This window comes from Protomyctophum bolini, assembly GCF_963924005.1.
Source record: "Protomyctophum bolini genome assembly, chromosome: 7".
NCBI classification, from domain to species: Eukaryota; Metazoa; Chordata; class Actinopteri; order Myctophiformes; family Myctophidae; genus Protomyctophum; species Protomyctophum bolini.
Window position 1 is genome coordinate 11,252,979 of NC_137868.1, and position 23,261 is coordinate 11,276,239.

Consider the following 23,261-nt stretch of genomic DNA (forward strand, 5'->3'; position numbering starts at 1 on the left):
CCTCGTACTGCTGCCTGCTGGAGGATATGATGACATGTATGTCACTGAAGGAGGTGTTTATCTGCAGCTCTGTATCCTGGTTGCAGTGCTCTTGCAGCAGCAGCAGGGGAATTCTGTAGGTTGTTTGTGCACTCGATGAACACATATGCAGCAGCAGGACGATGGGCGCAAGTTAGGATATCGCGCCGATTGATTAATCAAGGTAAGCAATATCTCAGCATTTTCTTCTTTTTAGTAGTGGGCTTAACTTAAAGTGCAATTCTTCTGACATTTTTGGGGAGATTTATGACACCCGTGAGGGCCATGATCCATCTCTCCACGACTCCAGGCTGGAGATGGCTATAGCCTACGTCATACAAATTAAGACGTTTTAACAAGTCGTAGAGTCATTGTTGAAACAACCAAAAATATAGTATACCCAATATAATAGATTTGGATTATTCTTACAAAACATTGTTTAACCTCTTCAGCCCTATTTTGGCTATTTGAAAATAGCCAATCTACAAGATCACAACTAGTTGTAAATGTGATCTGTTGTGAGCTTGTAGAGCTGCTATTTTCAAAAGATTTTAATACAGTTTATACATAATGTATAATGAGTATATAATTTAAGTATATTTTGATGTCAATACTTTTTGTACTCGATTAAATTTAGATTACTTCTACTCGTAACAGAGGACTTCTAGATTGCAGTATTGCCTATTGAAATGTAAACATTTTTGAGTACTTTTCCCGTGTTGCTAACAGAACTGCTATGTAGCCCAATAATACATCCACACACTAATAGTGTTATTCTTTAAATGTTTTTTAGGTGTACTGTACTGCCTAAAGCCCATTAAAGATCAGGATGGATGGTCAGGTCGAAGATGAAGCTGAATCAAATATGTAAGTAGCCACGGTGAATCTTGCAAGCTTAATTTGCTCATTAAAAAAGGCCAATTGTGGGCACCTCAGAGAGTGTGTGTGTGTGTGTGTGTGTGTGTGTGTGAGAGACACACACACTACATCCACTAACCTTATGGCTCATGTGATGTTTTAACCATCAACAAGCTCAGCCTTCTGACAGAGGCATGGGTCAAGTTGGTTCACACTGGGCACTGTGGGAAGTGTGAACAACTGAACACACCCTGAAACTATCTGAGAAAAAAAAACATGTGTGCAACGTTTATTTAAAAATCACAGTTTTACAGACCAGAACTCATAATGACAAGTTATCCTCTTGAGATCCGCAGCTTCTGTGGACATCTTTAAAATCAAACTTAAAACACTACTTTTTACTTGTTTTTGTTTCTTGTTGTATTATTTGCTATCTTGAGATTGTATAGACCTCTTCCTGTTTTGTATGAACTTCCTTGTTTTATTTCTGCTTTTGTTCTCTGTATGTAAAGCACAGTGAGTTTTCTCTGTGAGAAGTGCTATATAAATAAAATGTACTTACTTACTATCTACTGCTGAAGATGATCCCTTTATGTTCAGTAATACATTTATATCTTTGAAAGCATCCAACTGGAGAGAACAAAATCACCGTCATCCTGCTGTGGATCTGACAAGAGTGACTCGTCCATTAATCATCCACCCAATTTTAAGAAAGAAAGGTAACAACTAAAAAGTCATGACTGCAGAGAATTAGTTACACACACTGTGCTTTAACTAGGTTTTAGTTTTGAATTTAATCATACCCGTCTGAAGTGAGTGGTACTGTACTGTACTGTACTGTACTGTACTGTACTGTACTGTACTGTACAGTACCTCCCTGGCCTGTGTGTGTCTATGTGTTAGGCTGTGACAAAAACAAAATTCTCCATGAATTCAAGGCTTCATGGGGTGTGTAATTGATAGAAAACTAGAACTGCACTCTGCCGAGTGCATACTTGCTTGTTGCACACTAGTAGGCCATAAATGGCCTACTAGTGCGCAAGCAGAGCGCGCAAGTACTTTCGACCGCTGGAAACTATCACATCTCAGTATCTCTGTGAAGGAACGTTTGAAATGTATAATCATTACGTGTAACTATTTGCTACCTAACTACTTTTTTACAGAAAAATGAATCATTGATATGTGATGAAAAAAAGGTATATAAACTGAATTAAAATATATTATACAGTATAATTATTATATTACTTATTGTAAATTGTCAATTGTTTTAAATGTATTTCATTTTGTACTATAGTGATATTAATACTAAATCATGATCAGAGTAATATGTGTCTCTAACTTCAATTTCTGTAATAATACTTTCAAATTTGTTGGAATATACATGATCTAAAATACTTCCGAAATCTGTAGTTGGATTTGTATCTCAGTGATGACGTAAGAGAAATGGTCATCTGTGTAATCTGGTCCCACCAGATACCACATTACGTCATCGTTGAGAGCTGGGACCAGAGTACACGGTGTGTATATGTATGACTAGCTCTCAGTGATGACGTAAGAGATATGGTCATCTGTGTAGTCTGGTCCCAGCAGACCAGGCATAGATTTACAAATTACAAATCACATTGATTAGCAGTATACTGTATAGCAGTATACTGTGGTTACTTGGTTCCAAAAAGTGAAGCCAAGTTTTTTTCAACCGTAAGTCTGTGCCTGGTTTGCTGGGACCAGTTACAACATTACGTCATCGTTGAGAACTGGGACCAGAGTACATGGTGTGTATATGTATGACTAGCTCTCAGTGATGACGTAAGAGATATGGTCATCTGTGTAGTCTGGTCCCAGCAGACCAGGCACAGATTTACAAATTACAAATCACATTACAACTACATACAGAGTATGTAGTTGTAATTTGATTAGCAGTATACTGTGGTTACTTGGTTCCAAAAAGTGAAGCCAATTTTTTTTCAACCGTAAGTCTGTGCCTGGTTTGCTGGGACCAGTTACAACATTACGTCATCGTTGAGAACTGGGACCAGAGTACATGGTGTGTATATGACGTAATGTTGTAACTTGTAACTAGTCCCAGCAAACCAGGCACAGACTTACGGTTGAAGAAAACTTGGCTTCACTTCGAAGAGACCAAGCGAAATGATTACTTGCACGCTCTGCTTGCGCAAGTAATTACAAATCACATTACAACTACATACAGAGTATGTAGTTGTAATTTGATTAGCAGTATACTGTGGTTACTTGGTTCCAAAAAGTGAAGCCAAGTTTTTTTCAACCGTAAGTCTGTGCCTGGTTTGCTGGGACCAGTTACAACATTACGTCATCGTTGAGAACTGGGACCAGAGTACATGGTGTGTATATGACGTAATGTTGTAACTTGTAACTAGTCCCAGCAAACCAGGCACAGACTGTATGTAGTTGTTCTAGTTACAACTAGAACTGCACTCTGCCGAGTGCATACTTGCTTGTTGCACACTAGTAGGCCATAAATGGCCTACTAGTGCGCAAGCAGAGCGCGCAAGTACTTTCGACCGCTGGAAAGTATCACATCTCAGTATCTCTGTGAAGGAACGTTTGAAATGTATAATAATTACGTGTAACTATTTGCTACCTAACTACTTTTTTACAGAAAAATGAATCATTGATATGTGATGAAAAAAAAGGTATATAAACTGAATTAAAATATATTATACAGTATAATTATTTTATTATTATTATTATTATTTTGCCTTGTGGGTTCCATGTAAGGGCTTGTCTTGTGATGCTGGTATTGGGCTTATTTTATATAACGGTAAGTCTGTGCCTGGTTTGCTGGGACCAGTTACCACATTACGTCATCGTTGAAAGCTGGGACCAGAGTACATGGTGTGTATATGTATGACTAGCTCTCAGTGATGACATAAGAGAAATGGTCACTGTATAATCTGGTCCCAGCAGATACCACATTACGTCATCTTTGAGAGCTGGGACCAGAGTACACGGTGTGTATATGTATGACTAGCTCTCAGTGATGACGTAAGAGATATGGTCATCTGTGTAGTCTGGTCCCAGCAGACCAAGCACAGATTTACAAATTACAAATCACATTACAACTACATACAGAGTATGTAATTTGATTAGCAGTATACTGTGGTTACTTGGTTCCAAAAAGTGAAGCCAAGTTTTTTTCAACCGTAGGTTTGTGCCTGGTTTGCTGGGACCAGTTACAACATTACGTCATCGTTGTGAACTGGGACCAGAGTACATGGTGTGTATATGACGTAATGTTGTAACTTGTAACTTGTAACTAGTCCCAGCAAACCAGGCACAGACTGTATGTAGTTGTTCTAGTTACAACTACATACAGAGTATGTAGTTGTAATTTGATTAGCAGTATACTGTGGTTACTTGGTTCCAAAAAGTGAAGACAAGTTTTCTTCAACGGTAAATCTGTGCCTGGTTTGCTGGGACTAGTTACAACATTACGTCATCCTTGAGAGAGTACATGGTGTGTATATGACGTAATGTTGTAACTTGTAACTTGTAACTAGTCCCAGCAAACCAGGCACAGACTGTATGTAGTTGTTCTAGTTACAACTACATACAGAGTATGTAGTTGTAATTTGATTAGCAGTATACTGTGGTTACTTGGTTCCAAAAAGTGAAGACAAGTTTTCTTCAACGGTAAATCTGTGCCTGGTTTGCTGGGACTAGTTACAACATTACGTCATCCTTGAGAGAGTACATGGTGTGTATATGACGTAATGTTGTAACTTGTAACTTGTAACTAGTCCCAGCAAACCAGGCACAGACTGTATGTAGTTGTTCTAGTTACAACTAGAACTGCACTCTGCCGAGTGCATACTTGCTTGTTGCACACTAGTAGGCCATAAATGGCCTACTAGTGCGCAAGCAGAGCGCGCAAGTACTTTCGACCGCTGGAAAGTATCACATCTCAGTATCTCTGTGAAGGAACATTTGAAATGTATAATCATTACGTGTAACTATTTGCTACCTAACTACTTTTTTACAGAAAAATGAATCATTGATATGTGATGAAAAAGAAAAGGTATATAAACTGAATTAAAATATATTATACAGTATAATTATTTTATTACTTATTGTAAATTGTCAATTGTTTTAAATGTATTTCATTTTGTACTATAGTGATATTAATACTAAATCATGATCAGAGTAATATGTGTCTCTAACTTCAATTTCTGTAATAATACTTTCAAATTTGTTGAAATATACATGATCTAAAATACTTCCGAAATCTGTAGTTGTAATTTGATTAGCAGTATACCGTGGTTACTTGGTTCCAAAAAGTGAAGCCAAGTTTTTTTCAACCGTAAGTCTGTGCCTGGTTTGCTGGGACCAGTTACAACATTACGTCATCGTTGAGAACTGGGACCAGAGTACATGGTGTGTGTATGTATGACTAGCTCTCAGTGATGACGTAAGAGATATGGTCATCTGTGTAGTCTGTTCCCAGCAGACCAGGCACAGATTTACAAATTAAAAATCACATTACAACTACATACAGAGTATGTAGTTGTAATTTGATTAGCAGTATACTGTGGTTACTTGGTTCCAAAAAGTGAAGACAAGTTTTCTTCAACGGTAAATCTGTGCCTGGTTTGCTGGGACTAGTTACAACATTACGTCATCCTTGAGAGAGTACATGGTGTGTATATGACGTAATGTTGTAACTTGTAACTTGTAACATTACGTCATATACGCACCATGTACTCTCTCAAGGATGACGTAATGTTGTAACTAGTCCCAGCAAACCAGGCACAGATTTACCGTTGAAGAAAACTTGGCTTCACTTCGAAGACACCAAGCGAAACGATGTAATGTTACAAGTTACAAGTTACAAGTTACAACATTACGTCATATACACACCATGTACTCTCTCAAGGATGACGTAATGTTGTAACTAGTCCCAGCAAACCAGGCACAGATTTACCGTTGAAGAAAACTTGTCTTCACTTCGAAGACACCAAGCGAAACGATTACTTGCGCGCTCTGCTTGCGCAAGTAACTACATACAGAGTATGTAGTTGTAATTTGATTAGCAGTATACTGTGGTTACTTGGTTCCAAAAAGTGAAGACAAGTTTTCTTCAATGGTAAATCTGTGCCTGGTTTGCTGGGACTAGTTACAACATTACGTCATCCTTGAGAGAGTACATGGTGTGTATATGACGTAATGTTACAAGTTACAAGTTACAAGTTACAACATTACGTCATATACACACCATGTACTCTCTCAAGGATGACGTAATGTTGTAACTAGTCCCAGCAAACCAGGCATAGATTTACCGTTGAAGAAAACTTGGCTTCACTTCGAAGACACCACTTGCGCGCTCTGCTTGCGCAAGTAACTACATACAGAGTATGTAGTTGTAATTTGATTAGCAGTATACTGTGGTTACTTGGTTCCAAAAAGTGAAGCCAAGTTTTTTTCAACCTTAGGTTTGTGCCTGGTTTGCTGGGACCAGTTACAACATTACGTCATCGTTGAGAACTGGGACCAGAGTACATGGTGTGTATATGACGTAATGTTGTAACTTGTAACTTGTAACTAGTCCCAGCAAACCAGGCACAGACTTACGGTTGAAGAAAACTTGGCTTCACTTCGAAGAGACCAAGCGAAATGATTACTTGCGCGCTCTGCTTGCGCAAGTAACTATAATGTGCTGCACATTTTTGAGTGGTGCAACCACTCCAAGGAACAGCAATGTCCGTATGGGACTATATGTCACTCCCCATGTCCCAATGTTTAGAGTACCAGTAGGGGCAAAAGTGGCGCTGTTGTGCCAGAAACAGAGAGAGAGATAGTGTTGCACTATTGCCTGCTAATGAAAGAGAGAGAGAGAGAGAGAGAGAGAGAGAGAGAGAGGGGGTTAAAGGGTTAAAGGTATATTCAGTGATTTCACTTCATTCAAATATCACTTATTATTTTGTTTTGTTGTGATAATCCTCCCTACTATAGAGTGTTCTTCTGACCATATAAGGAGTTCCTCCTTGTCCCCATGCCCTGGGGGTCAAAAAACTGTAGGTAGTGGGCCTAGTGGCCGAGCCTTCATCCAATCAGGATAGAGAGGGGCCTTCCGGGGGCGGGCCTTGGTGTGTGTGCTGTTGGCCTGTCGCATGTCCCCCCCCCCACTGTAGTGCGTGCATGTGCACATATTGTTACCGGGGCGGACCGGCGGGGGTTTTCCCAATCACCCAAATCACTGAATGCTCCTTTAAAAAGATTCCATATTTGTGGTTTCAATAATTGGGTCTTATCAGTACAGTTATAGTGCTTCATCACACGTTACATGACATGAGAAAAGGGCCATTTAGGTGCAGAGGTGAGTGGGTGCGTGTCATACGGTTATTAGAGGTTGCTTGCTTTTCAGAGGACAGTGTATTACTTGAGGTCATAGGAGGAGATCAAGTTCCACCAGTTCTATACCTTATCAAACCAAAACTATTTGGTTTGGTTACGGTAGCTTCGATAGTTTGTGACATCTTGATGAGACATCCTAGAGACAGTCTCAGTAGACCTTGCATAGTTGTGATATGTCATGCATGAGAATGCCTGGACAATGGAAACAGAAAGATAAGAGTCAAAACCATCATGTGCATGTATACGTACATGATGGGTGATTTAGATAACGATAAAAAGAGCATGCCAGGATTTAAAGAAATGCACCGTCACACCTATAGTTCCATGCTAGGGCTATACTAACTTTGATGGAGGTGAACAAGCTTCTAAGTGGAGATTGTAGACGCCCAGGCTGCGGATCACTGGTCTCCACGGATTAGGATTGTGGATAGTTATGTATTGTTACACCACCAAGATCCAGCTCCGTGAGCAGATGGAGGTTCTGGGTCTTTAAGCTCAGTGAGCAGATGGAGGTTCTGGGTCTTTAAGCTCAGTGAGCAGATGGAGGTTCTGGGTCTTTAAGCTCAGTGAGCAGATGGAGGTTCTGGGTCTTTAAGCTCAGTGAGCAGATGGAGGTTCTGGGTCTTTAAGCAATCTGTGATTGAGATCAGGTCCAGAGCCCGGGCAGAGACAACTCGGATGGTGACAAATCATGACAATAAACACATTTATTTTTATTTTATTTCTAAGTATTTGTTCGGCCCCAAGAAATGTGTATTGTCATGATTTGTCACCATGATCCGAGTTGTCTTCGTCCGAGTCTTACAGGTCTTTAAATAAATACTTTATGAAACGTCTATGGGGGAAATTAATGGAAATTATCTTCCTGGCGGCTTGTCGTCATGAAAGGGGGCGGGACTGAGACGCTCTATATTACAAGGTGTGTTATTACCTTCCAAAGAGGATTTCATGTAATTGGCTGAAATTAACACACATAGTACTCATAAAAAAGCTAACCCCCCCCCCCCCAAAAAAACACCTCTTTACTTGTTTGCCTTTATTTGTGATTGCACAACAATTATTTATGGTAACATTACTTTCAATTAATCAACACATTAATCCAATAATCACACATACGTCATAATAATAATAACTAGAACTGCACTCTGCCGAGTGCATACTTGCTTGTCACATCACATCTCTTCATGTTTTTTTACAGAAAAATGAATCATTGATATGTGATGAAAAAGAAACTGGGACCAGAGTACATGTTGTGTATATGACGTAATGTTGTAACTTGTAACTTGTAACTTGTAACAAGTCCCAGCAAACCAGGCACAGACTTACGGTTGAAGAAAACTTGGCTTCACTTCGAAGAGACCAAGCGAAATGATTACTTGCGCGCTCTGCTTGCGCAAGTAATAAGTAATTATTTTACTAAATTCAGGCCCGCTTGCATGCATGCAGCTACTGTAGCACTTAGTAGGATGCAATTGCATGAGCTTATGTGAGGTGGTTAATTGTGGTTACATTTTGTAGTTACATTTCACAAACTGAATTGATGCCATGCTTTGAGATTAAAAATAGTTTGTAATTGTTGTGATCAATACATTTTAATACATAAATTAAAACTAATCTTATCTCTCTTTATCTCTGAAAGTAGCCAACTCTCCTTCAGATCCATCTCACCTTCATCCTGCTGTGGCTCTGTACAGAGTGACTGGTCCATGGATCATCCCCTTCGATTTAAGACAGAAAGGTAAAACTAAACATATAAAAAATGAAAATGCACTTCTTGAAATCCTTTTCATTGTTCATCTTTGATAACTACAGTATTAGTACAATGTATTTTGTTTCAAATCCCCATAAAAAAAAATATATATATATTTGTATTTTGCTTTATATTTTGAAATATTTTGTCTCTTTGTCTCACATCAACTCTCAGAGAACCACTGGAAAGTGCAGAATCGGCCACTACAAATAATGCATCTCAGACTGAACAAACAGAACTTTCTCACATATTTACAGACAGACAGACCCAGGGACACACATAGCTCAGGAGTGGTTGCACCACTCAAAAAATTATATCAGTTCTCCTAACCATTGTTTATAGTTTGACAGATTGCAAATGAGTAATTCAGTCTTTTTTGTGTTCTTAACCTTAACTTAATTATCATTCAAAGCATCCAGCAGGAGGCATCAAACTCTCCTCCATCCGTCAGTGGGCCTTCAATGAGTGACTCTTCCATATGTCATCCTCCTGATATGAGTAATGAAAGGTATAGGAACATAAGAATGTATGATCGAACAGAAACCTTTGTACAGTGTTTCTGAAAAGGAATTTATGAATGATTTCACATTCTTAAAGGAGTAGTTAGATCAAAAATTACCAACAATATTACACACCCCATGAAGCATGTTATTTTAGTTATTTTATTTGATGACTGGGTGGCTTTTCATACTGGAGACTCCGCCGGTCATCAAAGTATTGGATCAGGAATGTGACAAAAACAAATCTCCATGAATTCAAGGCTTCATGGGGTGTGTAATTGATAGAAAATAAGTCATTTCTTTGCGTAAACTACTACTAAATTCAGGCCCCGCTTGCATGCATGCAGCTACTGTAGCACTTAGTAGGATGCAATTGCATGAGCTGATGTGAGGTGGTTGTGGTTACATTTTCTAGTTACATTTCACAAACTGAATTGATGCGATGCTTTGAGATTCAAAATTGTAATTGTTGTGATCAATACATTTTAATACATAAATTAAAACTAATCTTAGCTCTCTTTATCTCTGAAAAAAATAGATCCAACTCACCTTCATCCTGCTGTGGCTCTGTAGGCCTACAGAGTGACTCGTCCATGGATCATCCCCTTCGATTTAAGACAGAAAGGTAAAACTAAACATATAAAAAATAAAAATGCACTTCTTGAAATCCTTTTCATTGTTCATCTTTGATAACTACAGTATTAGTCAAATGTATTTTGCAATGTTTCAAATCCCCATATTCTTTTTAAATTTTGCTTTGTATTTTGAAATACTTTGTCTCTTTGTCTCACATCGACTCTCAGAGAACCACTGGAAATGTCTTGATTGTATAGACTTCCTGTTTTGTATGAAACTTTTTACTATGATCTGGCTGCAAACCAATTTCCCGCAAGGGACAATAAAGCTAACCTTGAACCTTGAACCTTGAACTCTTCTCTGTCAGAAGTGCTATATAAATAAAAATGTACTTACTTACTCTCTACTGCTGAAGATGATCCCTTTATGTTCAGTAATACATTTATATCTTTGAAAGCATCCAACTGGAGAGAACAAAATCACCGTCATCCTGCTGTGGATCTGAAAAGAGTGACTCGTCCATTAATCATCCACCCAATTTTAAGAAAGAAAGGTAACAACTAAAAAGTCATGACTGCAGAGAATTAGTTGTGCTGTGCTTTAACTAGGTTTTAGTTTTGAATTTAATCATACCCGTCTGAAGTGAGTGGTGCTGTACTGTACTGTACTGCTAAATTGTTTGTAATTGTTGTGATCAATACATTTTAATACATACATTTAAACTAATCTTAGCTCTCTTTATCTCTGAAAGTAGCCAAGAAAATAGATCCAACTCACCTTCATCCTGCTGTGGCTCTGTAGGCCTACAGAGTGACTGGTCCATGGATCATCCCCTTCGATTTAAGACAGAAAGGTAAAACTAAACATATAAAAAATGAAAATGTACTTCTTGAAATCCTTTTCATTGTTCATCTTTGATAACTACAGTATTAGTCAAATGTATTTTGCAATGTTTCAAATCCCCATTAATTTTTTTTTAATTTTGAAATATTTTGTCTTTATCTCACATCGACTCTCAGAGAACCACTGGAAAGTGCAGAATCGGCCACTACAAATAATGCATCTCAGACTGAACAAACGGACCTTTCTCACATATTTAAGGTATATTGTTTGTGTTTTCTATTTATCTTCATTTAAACCTTTGTCGAATAGAATTAAAATGATTGAAATTGAACTCGTAAATGCTTTGATTAATAGACTTTCTTACATTTTCAGTTGCTTGAGGATGAAGCTTTTGCTTTCATGAAGAAGGAAATCGAGACCTTCCAGGGGCTTATGAGTCCAGATTACCGAGAAGATCCAGTTGAACAGCAAACAAAGGACACTGACAGGAATGAAAAAGCTGCCAAAGACGGGGCACTAAAGATCACTTTGCACATCCTCAGGGCCATTAACAGAGAGGAGCTTGCCAACTTGCTGGAGAAACGTATGATATCTTTATGGCTCAGACTTTAAAGGTCTTTACACACTGTGGGCATGCCATTCAAATTCACACAAAATATACATATTTTTAAACTGTTGTTTCTGTCATGAATTTTAGGTCTTTTTGGAGAACTCCCAGTCTGTCAAAGTAAACTAAAATCCAACTTAAAGAGGAGGAGCCAGAATCTTTTTGAAGGAATAGCCAAGCAGGGAAACCCAAATTCATTGAAAAAGATCTACACCGAACTCTACATCATTCTGAGTGGACGTGGCGAAGTCAACAACGAACATGAAGTTAGACAGATGGAGTCCGTTTCATGGAAGATACAAGAAGCTGTGATCAAAAGTAAGGACATCTTCAAGCCAGGACAAGACAAACGACTAATCAGAATTGTTCTGACAATTGGCATTGCCGGCATTGGGAAAACGGTCTGTTCCCAGAAGTATATCCTTGACTGGGCTGAAGGAGTGGTAAATATTACCATTGACCTCATACTTCCATTTCCTTTTCGTGAGCTGAATTTGATGAAAGACAAACTGTACAGTTTGTTAGAACTCATCCAGCACTTCTTTGTAGAGGTCAAAGAAGCGGGCATTGTAGACTTCAGCAAGTACAATGTTGTACTTGTCTTCGATGGTTTGGATGAAAGCAGGTTTTCCCTAGACTTCGGCAACAATGAGATATGCCGTGACATCACACAGCCAACTACCTTGGATGCCCTGCTGACAAACCTTATTCAAGGTAACCTGCTGCCCTCTGCCCACATCTGGATAACATCTCGGCCCGCGGCAGCAAATCAGATCCCTCCTGAGTATGTCGACCGGGTGACCGAAGTCAGAGGTTTCAAAGACCCTCAGAAAGAGGAATTCTTCAGAAAAAGACTGGAAGATCAGACGGTGGCCAACCAAATTGTTGCACACATTAAGACAACTAGGAGCCTGCACATAATGTGCCACTTACCAGTGTTCTGTTGGATGTCTGCAACAGTCCTGGAGAACATTCTGACTGAAGCCAAGATGAGTGAAGAATCACAACGTGATGAGAAGAGATGGAGGGCACTCAAGGAGGAGGGTGAAGGTGACATTCCCAACACTTTGGCTAAAGAAAAAACTGGAGATGCATTAAAGAATGTGTTTGAAGTGAAAATAGGAGAGATGTCCGAGACCAAAGTGATCGAAGTGAAGAAGTGGGAGATGCCCAAGACACTGGTGCAAATGTACATTCACTTCTTGATACTCCAGATGAAACTGATGGATCAAAAGTACCCTCAGCAAGATAAGGATCAAGTCATTCTGTTACTGGCAAAACTGGCCTATCAACAACTGGAAACAGGCAAACTGCTTTTCTATGAGAGCGACCTGAAGGGCTGTGGCATTGATGTTAAAACTGCCTCTGTATATTCTGGCATGTGCACTCAGATCTTCCGGGAAGAGAAAGGCCTGTACCAGGAGAAAATGTATTGCTTTGTGCATCTGAGCATTCAAGAGTTTCTGGCTGCTTTGTACGTCTTCCTCATGTTCGTCAAGGACCATGTTAATCTGATGGCAGGGGAGCGACATGGCTCAGTGGACGCACCAGGTGAGCATGCGTCAGCAGGGGAGCGACATGGCTCAGTGGACGCACCAGGTGAGCATGGCCCAGTGGACGCACCAGGTGAGCATGCATCAGCAGGGGAGCGACATGGCTCAGTGGACGCACCAGGTGAGCATGCGTCAGCAGGGGAGCGACATGGCTCAGTGGACGCACCAGGTGAGCATGCGTCAGCAGGGGAGCGACATGGCTCAGTGGACGCACCAGGTGAGCATGCGTCAGCAGGGGAGCGACATGGCTCAGTGGACGCACCAGCTGAGCATGGCCCAGTGGACGCACCAGGTGAGCATGCGTCAGCAAGTCTCCTGTACAAGAGTGCTGTGGACCAAGCATTAAGAAGTGACACGGGGCATTTAGACCTTTTCCTCCGTTTCCTCGTTGGTTTCTCCGTGGACACCACTCAAAATCTCCTGCAAGGCCTATTGAGACAGCACATTAGCAAGCTTGGGGTCAGTCAAGAGACAACTGAATACATTAAGGAGAAGATCAGGGAAACGCCTTCTGCAGAGAGATGCATCAACCTGTTTCATTGCCTTGGTGAACTTAATGACCATTCGCTAGTGGAGGAGATTCAAGCCTTCTTGAACTCTGGTCTCTCTGACAAAAACCTTTCATCTGCACAGTGGTCAGCACTAGTCTTTGTGCTGCTGGCCTCGGAAGTGGAGTTGAAGGTCTTTGATCTAAAGAAATACTCCAGATCCGAGGCAGGCCTCCAGAGACTTCTACCAGTAGTCAAAGCCTCGAACGCAGCTTTGTAAGTTTACTTGCACATTTGCGTGCTTTATATATTTTTGTTTTATAAGCAGCTGACAGTGTTGCTTATTAAACATCTTATACTTAATGCATATATCATGTTGTCCCATCTGTTTATTTAGATTGGATGCCTGTAATCTCTCAGAAAGATGCTGTGAAATACTTTACCCGGCCCTCAGTTCAAATGCATCACAGTTAAAAGAGCTGGATTTGAGCGACAATGACCTCCAGGAGTCAGGAATCAGGAAACTCTGCATTGGACTGGAGCACCCACATTGTAAATTGGAGTCCCTAAGGTGACTTGAGTTTCCCTGGTATATCATGTTATGACTTATGAGTATAACCTACATCAAGTATTCAAATCATAGTTAATGTATAATGTATGTTATCTTTGCTAGGCTGAATCGTTGCAGCATCAGTGGAAAATGCTGCGATGCTCTGGTCCCAGTTCTCAGTTTGAATTCCTCAAAATTGAGAGTCCTGGATTTGAGTGACAATGACCTGCTGGACTTTGGTGTCAAGGTGATTTGTGGTGGACTGGCACAACCACAATGCACACTGGAGTGTCTAAGGTATTGTCTTCTCTGAATTCCTTTCACCATAATTTCACTTTACGATTTGTATATAATTTCCAAACAAAGCCTACGTACTGAAAGTGTTCTTTTTGTAGATTGCCATTCTGTGGCATCACAAGGGAAGGCTGCAAGGCTCTGGCGTCAGCCATAGAGTCAAACCCTTCATATTTGAAGGAACTTGATCTAAGTTATAACCACCCTGGACAGTCAGGCGTCGAGCTGCTATCCGAGCTGAAGGAAGACCCAATGAACAAACTTGAGAAACTCAGGTATAGGCATCATGATGTGTATGTCACACTTTGCAGTGTTCACATGCAAAGAATTGTCTGGAACCAGTTTATGTTGATTTCATTGTACAATTGTTTTCTGACTTCTCTATAATACACCTATTAACCTGTGTTATTTGATAAATGCCATTTCTTTTAGGGTTGACCATGATGCTGACTGCTGGCTAAAATCTGGTCTGAAAAATTGTAAGTAATTTTAGGACTTACATAAGTAATAATTAATTGAGCATTTTAAATTTATTTTTAATGAGATCCATTAACAAAATGTTTTGTGATATTTGTTGATGAAATTACACTTTTATGTTGAAATGGAGGTCATAATATCAATTTATCAAGTGGCACAATATAGCCTATTCTGCTCAGAAAGTGACAACCACATGGCGATCAAATTCATAATTATCTGTAATGATCAGAATTTGTCATGCCACTGCATGTGACACAAGTCTGTTTTTTGGTTGACCTTTTTAAATATGAATGAATTTAATTAGTCACTGATCACTAAAGCGACATAAAAGACCACATTACTATTTAATAAAGGGTGTGTAATATTGTCATAGGCCTATTTGTAAATTAATATCTAACGCAGTGATATTAGTCTGGCCATGCCAGGCTACTATAATCTAGCACCCAAAACTGCCACAATAAAGCTTTTGTAATAGTAAGCATACAGTAGTTTATTTGTGATTATAGTTTTTTAACTAAAATCAACCATTATGTCATGTGGCTTTAACATCATCTTCCTCCGCAGTTGCTTGTGACCTAACCTTGGATCCAAATTCCGTACACAAAGAGCTGACGCTGAGTGAAGACCTGAAAAAAGTGATGAAAGGAGAGCTGCAAGACCACCCAGATCATCCCGAGAGATTTGAAAGCTGTGCAATGGTTCTGTGTAAAGAGGGCTTGAGTGGGCGTTACTACTGGGAGGTAGAGTGGAGCAGGCATGCCGGAGACTTGGCTGCCTACGTAGGGGTGGCATACAAAAGGATTCCCCGAAAAGGAGGGGAATTCCGTTCTCTCCTCGGACGCAACGAGCATTCTTGGAGCATCCGCTGTGCCAATGACAACTACATGGCATGGCACAACAGGCAGAACACCATCATACCTGTCCCTGCTGTGTACTCCAATCGACTGGGATTGTATCTGGACTGGCCAGCAGGTATCCTGTCTTTCTACAGCGTCACATCAAACACGCTGACCCATTTGCACACATTTCAAACAAAGTTTGAGGCGCCCGTATATGCCGCATTTAGGCTTTGGGATGATGACTCCGCAGTATCCATTTGTCCAGTAGAAAAGCCATCCTCTCTTTAATGTCAATGGACCAATTTTGCCACAGGGGCCCTCGAGACACCGCAGTGATGTACGCACACTGGACAAAGTGGACAATGGACAACCACAACTTTTGAGTAGAGTCGGTCAGTGGGGTCGGGCACTCGGCATAGCCTACCCGGGGCACAGTATGGCGCAGCACACTCGATTTTCGAACGACAGCGCACCTAGTGCACTGAATGAACCAGTGAATTTCTGAATGCACCCTAAAATAACTGCATTTTAAGCCCTCGCACTCTGACCCCTGGCACCTTCATGTGCATTCATGTTTTGTATATACTCTGTATTGTTTTATATTTTATACCTACATGTGATACAACTGAACACTGGTAACAAAATATATATATAACCCTAAATTCAAAATAAAGAGCTGTGAATACTGAATACCTGTCGTTTTGTGTCATCCATTTATCATTTACACTTTACTTTACAGTATGTTCTGATATAACAGCATGACATTCCTAGTTATTTCTTCCTATTTGAGTTGTTTAGCTTGTGTGGGTGTATTGCTACAATAAATTGTGTTTCCTTATAATAGCCGTTGTCATGGCTACTTTGATTGAGCAATCCTCTGCTCATTACAATATTAAGCAATTACAAGATGTCTGTGATAATTTAGTACTTTATTTCCTTACAGACATTGTATGTTATAAATTATTAATCACACTGTTTAACCAAATCATCAAACAATAATTCACAGATAAAATAGATTATGAAATAATCTTTAGCCCTCCATGTGGCTGTTATCAGTTATCAGTGGCAGCAAGTAGATTGTAGGCTCTATATTTTATAACTGGGAGAGTCTCACGGGCGGGGCTCTTTTGGCTATCTGGTGTTGTTCATTCCAAACATTTCATCCATGAGCTTTCTTTCACTTTAAATACACTCCATCGGTTGTAACTGAAAGATGAGCTAAACAGCTGCTGTTTGCCTCAGAGACACAGCTAGGATGGAAAGACGATTGTTCCTCCTCTCCTGTCTCCTTAAATATGGAGTTATTGCACTCTCTGGTGAGTAACTGCCTGTAACTGTACTGTACTGTACTATTTTGGTATGATGTCATGTGTTGTTGATGATTCATGCAGGCCTATGTGGTTTGTGAGTTTTTGTGTGTAACGCAGGAAGAATAGTTGCTACCCTAGGGGGATCGTAAAAACAAATAAATTAACTGATTCATTTAATTCATGCACCTGACCTGGGTGTATTTGTCATGCAACATTAAATGATGCGATCATAATTGTGTTTATTAATTTCAGGGAAGTTTTGGCACATCACAGATCTACACTGGGATCCCAGTTACACTCTTACAGACAACCCCAAACTTGTGTGCGCGTCCAGTGGGATTCGTCCTGCAGCCAATCCTGGGAAGTTTGGAGACTATCTCTGTGATGCACCATGGGATCTCATCAACTCCTCAGTGAATGCCATGAAGGACATCCTACCACACCCCGACTTTATCATCTGGACCGGGTACTGGAACCTTAGCACATTATGAAACATGGCATCTGACAAATGTATTCTTACATTATTGTATTGCTTTGTACAGTAGTTGCTTGAAATATTATACAGTACTACATGGTAGTATTAATGGGTGAGGTAGTTTTTGTACTGTAATAGTTAAGTGTTGTTGCTATTGAAGTACAAAGAACTTACACTTTACAACAAGTACACTTTAAGCAGTACCCATAAAGTGTACTTATTATAGTATTGTTATTATTATTCTGTTATCTCGTTGACTTTACTACTTCGCACTCACTTTCCAGGATAATATACCTCTGAAAGCATCCAATCCATTTCTAAAATCACGCTGATATGTTTCTGGCCCAGGTTTATTGATTGATTGAATCAATAAATGGTTTGCCCCATTGTGGTCCATCACTCAGGGGGGCGGCGGTGGCTCAGGGGTAGAGTGGCCGGATGATAACCGCAAGGTTGCCAGCTCGAACCCGGGCTCCCCCAGAGTTAGTGTCGAAGTGTCCTTGAGCAAGACACTGAACCCCTAATTGCTCCTGATGTGCTGGTTGGTGCCTTGCATGGCTTCCGCCGCCATCGGTGTATGAATGTGCGTGTGAATGGGTGAATGTACTGCACAATCTATGTAAAGCATCTTGGATAAAGGCGCTATATAAATGCACCATTTACCATTTTACTCAGTTAATCAGTAATACATATCATATAATACATACAATACAATGCAATACAATACAAAACATGCTGGCTTTAAAAGGCCATTTTGTATTTTTTTCAATAGTAAGAGAATAGGGAAAATTATGACTGCTGATGTTGGCAATGGAATGCATGCCTGGCCTAGGGAAACTAATAAAGGATTTATTGCGAAGATAAGACTACATTTCTTCATGAAGCCAAATCTATTGCAGAGATAGGACTTATCAGTGCTTTATTACCATAATTCAGTTTTACTGAGGTTCCCACTTTCGCCCCGGACACAAAGAGTTGTGCAGTAAAACTAGCAATACAAGAAAAGTTTGTAATGGAAAAAGATTAACTTAATTATTAACTCTTATGGGGGGCACGGTGGCACAGTCACTAGTGCTGTCGCCTCACAGCTAGAACCTCACAAAAACATGCAGTAATCCTGGTCTCTAAACGACCTCCCCCTGGCCAGCCGGGGCGCCTGATGGAGGGGAAAGGAACTGGTCGGAATAATGTGTTCCTTCCACGCGCTACGTCCGGCCGGGGAAACTCCCCCTGTCAGGTGAAAAGAAGCAGCTTGGACTCCTCTTGCATAGAAGGCAGCATGAGGTCAGTCTGCTGCCCTCCCCAGGTATGCAGAGGAAGTGTAGTGCCCGGGATTACATTATTAGATGGGTGAAAAAATGGGTTGCAAAAATCGTGGGATAAAAATGTAAGAAAAAAAAGTATTACATTTTATTATTAAAATGATAATGAAAGGGGACATTTACAGTTGCTGAAAACATATTTGTGGGGGATTGTTTATTTAATAAATGTTTCTACCTTCATAGAGATGACACTCCTCATGTTCCAAATAGTGATCTGGGAGAAGAGGCAGTGCTTTCGATTATTGGCAACATCACCCACCTCATAAAGCAAGTGTTCCCAGGTGTGTCATTGCATTTCTTGGAAGGTCTCAAAGGCCAATTCGGCAGCTTAACGCTTTCAAATTAGACAGATGAATAATAATGAGCTGTCATGTTACCAATCCTCTTCATCGTGAAATGTCAGAGACCACAGTATACCCAGCTCTGGGTAATCATGACTACCATCCCAAAAGCCAGCTCCCAGCTGAACAGAACTACATGTATGAGCAGATAGCACAGATGTGGGAAGACTGGCTGGATCCAGAGGCTCAAAGAACTTTCATCCAAGGTACACAATGGATCCATACACTCTCAATGTGAAAAGAACACACAATATTATTATTAAACTGGTTGGAAATACTACATTAAACCATGTCAGCCCTGTGTTGTACTTTATCATACGACGGTGTAGTTTGGTAAAAATAAATAGCCAATTCACCAAGCTCACAACGTGTTGCGATGTGTTGTATGCTTGTAGACTGGCTTTATTTGCAATTATTGCAATATTCGCCTATATAATGACATGCCTGAAATAGGGACACCAGTTTGAAAGTATGGGTACATACATTTTAAACACTTCTATGATAGGATCACTGAAATCTGAAAGAAATATACATAATTACATTATTCTTACATGTTTCACAACTTCCAGGGGGGTACTACACAGAGAAGCTGCTGAAACGACCTGGCTTTAGGATCTTGGTGCTAAACTCTAACCTTTACTATGACCAGAACAAGGTGACACAGCACACGGAAGACCCGGCTCAACAGTTCAACTGGGCCCATCAGGTTCTAACAGAAGCTGCCATCAAAAATGAAAAGGTGAAAGATAAATAACTTCAAACTGAAAGCACAAGCTTTCAAACATCAGTTTCTCTTTAGTTTATGAATCTAATCCCACACTGATTTGTCTTACTGTAGGTGTATATCATAGGCCACGTTCCACCTGGTGTCTTTGAGAAGAAGCGTAATAAGTCTTGGTACAGGTCTAATTTCAACAGACGCTTCCTGGACCTTATTGTGAAACACTATCCAGTAATAAAGGGACAGTTCTTCGGCCATCAGCATATGGACAGTTTTCGCATGTTCTACAGCTCAGACGGTAACCGTTAAAATGCCTTTCACCTCAAGAACAATTGATTAAGTAATGGTGAAGCGTGTTCTGATATGCATGTCCGTTGTAATGAGCATTTCTCATTTGTCACATCTCGACCTCTGAAGTGAAGTCTTTTAGTATTAAATTCCTTTAAATTCCTCCAGGCTCCCCCATCAGTACAATGTTCATTAGCCCAGGGGTGACGCCGTGGAAGACCACGTTACCAGGAGTCGTTGGTGGAGCTAATAACCCTGGAATCCGTGTATTTGAATATGACACCCAAACACTCCTAGTCCAAGTAAGAGAAGACTAATTCGAACACTATTTGTATTTTTCTCATGTGGTTGTATGTACAGAATATAAATCTGTGTTCATTTAACTCTGAGTGTAAAAATGGACCAGGTTCGATTTCGAGTCCATTGTTACACTCTCTGGGTTAAATTAAGATCGGGTTTTACTGTGCAAGTGTAACTTTATTTTATTTTATCCTTTTACTAAAGAGCTCATTTTAATCTGTCTAGACAAGAATCATGCTTGCAATCACAACATGTCTCTGTGTTTGACAAATAGGATGTGGTGACCTACTTCCTGAACCTGACCTATGCCAACACGGCACAGGATCGGTGGGAGAAGGAATACCGTCTGACCGAGAGCTTCAGAGTAGCAGACAGCTCTCCAGCATCCATGCACCAGGTTCTGGACCGCATGGCTACGGACCACTGTTACCTTCAGAAGTACTACGATTACAACTCTGTCAGCTTTGAACTGTCACACTGTGGCGCTGAATGCCGCACTGACCATGTGTGTGCTGCCAGGGAAGTGGACTTTGATAGGTACAACCATTGTCTGGAGAGAGAGATAGCAGTTGGGGCAGCTGCAACTAGGCCTAGTTTAACCCATCTGCCAGTCCTCACTGTGGTCCTCAGTCCGATGTGGCTCAATTAGTGTGACAGCTTTATTGTTATAGCTGCTGGCCTAACAAAATAACTTGATACGTTGTCATATAGCTGTGCTGTTTGATCTGAGTTATTGGAGTTACAATTTGGAATGTACTGTAGGCCTATTATGTGAGTATTACCAAGTGGGTTTGTAGATAGGCTCAATTTCAGTGAAAAACCCTTAAAAGTGTCTGAAATGGACCACGAGGCAGGTTTGCAGAATGAATAAAGCTTTTTATCTTATAATAAAACAAATAATAATACAACTATATAATCCACAAGCTGAGGATGCGCACAGACATGGCATTATAGCAGCATGTTCAGATTGGTGAAATAGGCTCATCTCACTCTTTTTTCTTTATTGTTCTCCCTCTGAATTGTACACTCTGAAGTGATGTTGCTCTGTTGCCCCTGTTTACGTGTTGTCTTGATGCCATAATGTAATCCATCTGAAGAAAGCGAGGACTATACAGAGACTTTGGAGATGGAGTCACTTGGAGGGGGGATGACATGGGACCGGGGGACGAGGGGAGGGGGAGAAAAACAAAACCTGGGAAAAGCACTTACCGGTATGTCCTTGTCTACGTCTGAGAGAAATGCTTTCTATACTGCACTGCTTTTTCCAAATAAAATAAACATATATAAAAAAAATAGGCTCATTTCTCTCCGCCTGTCTGTCTGTCTCTCTAGTCTCTCCCTCTCGCACTGATATCACATATCACACATGTCGAATCAAATGTCCATATTTGGGCACTATTATCTGTCGGCCCACCCAGCACAGCACATTTATAATCATATATGCACCATTTGATATGAAAAACTGTTTTTTAGATCATAAAACTAAGTTATGCGTCATTAAATAGATTAATATACTGTCAACCAGCACACCTCTGTTGAAGGGTAGCCTAATAAAAAAGGAAGAGATACTGCATCATTAAAATGTCTGAAATGCAGTGAGACACATTACAGGGTGCAAAGCCAATTTTCATACAGACAATAAAGTAGTTGATTGATTATTTGAATGAATGAAGCTGCAAGACTGGCTGCACTAGCCTAGGAGACAACTATGCGACAACTGTTCCTGTCTGGCTGTTGGACTGTTTCTCAACTGGTGGGCCGGGGACCATACAACGGATACTGCAAGTGGGCCCCCAAATAATTGAAAGGAAAAAAAACACTAAGATTTTAATGAATAATATAACATTGACAGACAGACAGATTGTGTGTGTGTGTGTGTGTGTGTGTGTGTGTGTGTGTGTGTGTGTGTTGTGTAACATCCAGTCTGGGTCACCCAGAAAACATAAGTTACCATATATAGCTACTTAAGAAAATCAGATCACTTTCTACAGCCTGTCTCTTTGTGCCACTACGAGCTTGTACATCTGACATTTTAACTGGGCTGACACTGGGCTACTATCATGTACTATTCCTAATCCCTTAGTCTCTCGAGTCAGACAATTAAAGGAAAAGAGGGCAGTGGGCACTGGTTTTCCTTTATATTTTGACGATGGGTTCTCAGATTGCTATTCTATTAACTTATTTGACCTCACATAAGAGCGAACAAACAGCGCCACCTAGCGCTTTACGTAGCTAGCTACCCGGACGAGAAGTCGTGTCGGAATTTCCGGTGACATCAGTGCGTATCAGACCATAATGGGTTTGCAGCTGTCTGAAGAGCAACAATAACAAGAGAGAGGAGCTCAACACGGCCACAAACCCCACCGCGCATAGACGGCTCGCACACGGTTGACAGTCGCCCGTTTCGACCGAGATCCTCACAAAATGTTCCCGTCGTGTTAACTCTGGCCCCCGCTTCTCCCTCCGCCGCCTCGGGGACCCGCCGGGTGGAGCAGCGTACGTCGCCGCGGAACAAACACCGAGACTCGGCCGCAGAAGGAGCAGGGGAGCCCGGTGCTTGTGCAAGTGGGTCAGCGGGCCTGTGACTGCTGCGGACGGTCGCGTTTTTCGGGGGCTTTTAACTTTGTCCACGCTCGCCCGTCCTTCGTTGTTTCGCTCCGTCAGTCACGCACATCAACCGCCATACCAATAATATCATGCAGGCCAACGGGGCAGGACAGGGGGGTCAAGATCCAGAGCTGTCCTGCCGAAACAACGGCTC

General features: G+C 40.7%; 2 protein-coding genes across 6 annotated transcripts; both read left to right on the forward strand.

Moving 5' to 3' along the window:
- Nucleotides 1-187: 187 nt before the first annotated feature.
- On the forward strand, nucleotides 188-16,191 carry LOC308319164 (NACHT, LRR and PYD domains-containing protein 3-like). 5 transcript variants are annotated; one of them, XM_080769049.1, is made up of 14 exons: nucleotides 8,881-9,004; nucleotides 9,429-9,524; nucleotides 10,055-10,141; nucleotides 10,550-10,645; nucleotides 10,847-10,945; nucleotides 11,112-11,193; nucleotides 11,308-11,518; nucleotides 11,633-13,141; nucleotides 13,388-13,859; nucleotides 13,981-14,154; nucleotides 14,257-14,430; nucleotides 14,529-14,702; nucleotides 14,860-14,906; nucleotides 15,469-16,191. In XM_080769049.1, the coding sequence occupies exons 1-14, from the start codon at nucleotides 8,973-8,975 to the stop codon at nucleotides 16,029-16,031; spliced, it is 3,816 nt and encodes a 1,271-aa protein (XP_080625175.1). In that variant the 5' UTR covers nucleotides 8,881-8,972; the 3' UTR covers nucleotides 16,032-16,191. The 5 variants fall into 5 exon arrangements, with proteins under 5 accessions (XP_080625177.1, XP_080625175.1, XP_080625176.1 ...); XM_080769051.1 differs by lacking the exons at nucleotides 8,881-9,004; nucleotides 9,429-9,524; nucleotides 10,055-10,141 and adding exons at nucleotides 188-202; nucleotides 812-885 and having other exon boundaries at nucleotides 10,844-10,945; XM_080769050.1 differs by lacking the exon at nucleotides 10,550-10,645.
- Nucleotides 16,192-17,460: 1,269 nt separating this feature from the next.
- Nucleotides 17,461-21,149, forward strand: LOC308318556 (acid sphingomyelinase-like phosphodiesterase 3b; the record flags this gene model as incomplete). Its single annotated transcript, XM_080768163.1, has 7 exons — nucleotides 17,461-17,519; nucleotides 19,034-19,131; nucleotides 19,254-19,397; nucleotides 19,761-19,930; nucleotides 20,030-20,210; nucleotides 20,369-20,502; nucleotides 20,775-21,149. The coding sequence occupies exons 1-7, from the start codon at nucleotides 17,476-17,478 to the stop codon at nucleotides 21,147-21,149; spliced, it is 1,146 nt and encodes a 381-aa protein (XP_080624289.1). The 5' UTR covers nucleotides 17,461-17,475.
- Between the last annotated feature and the right edge of the window lie 2,112 nt (nucleotides 21,150-23,261).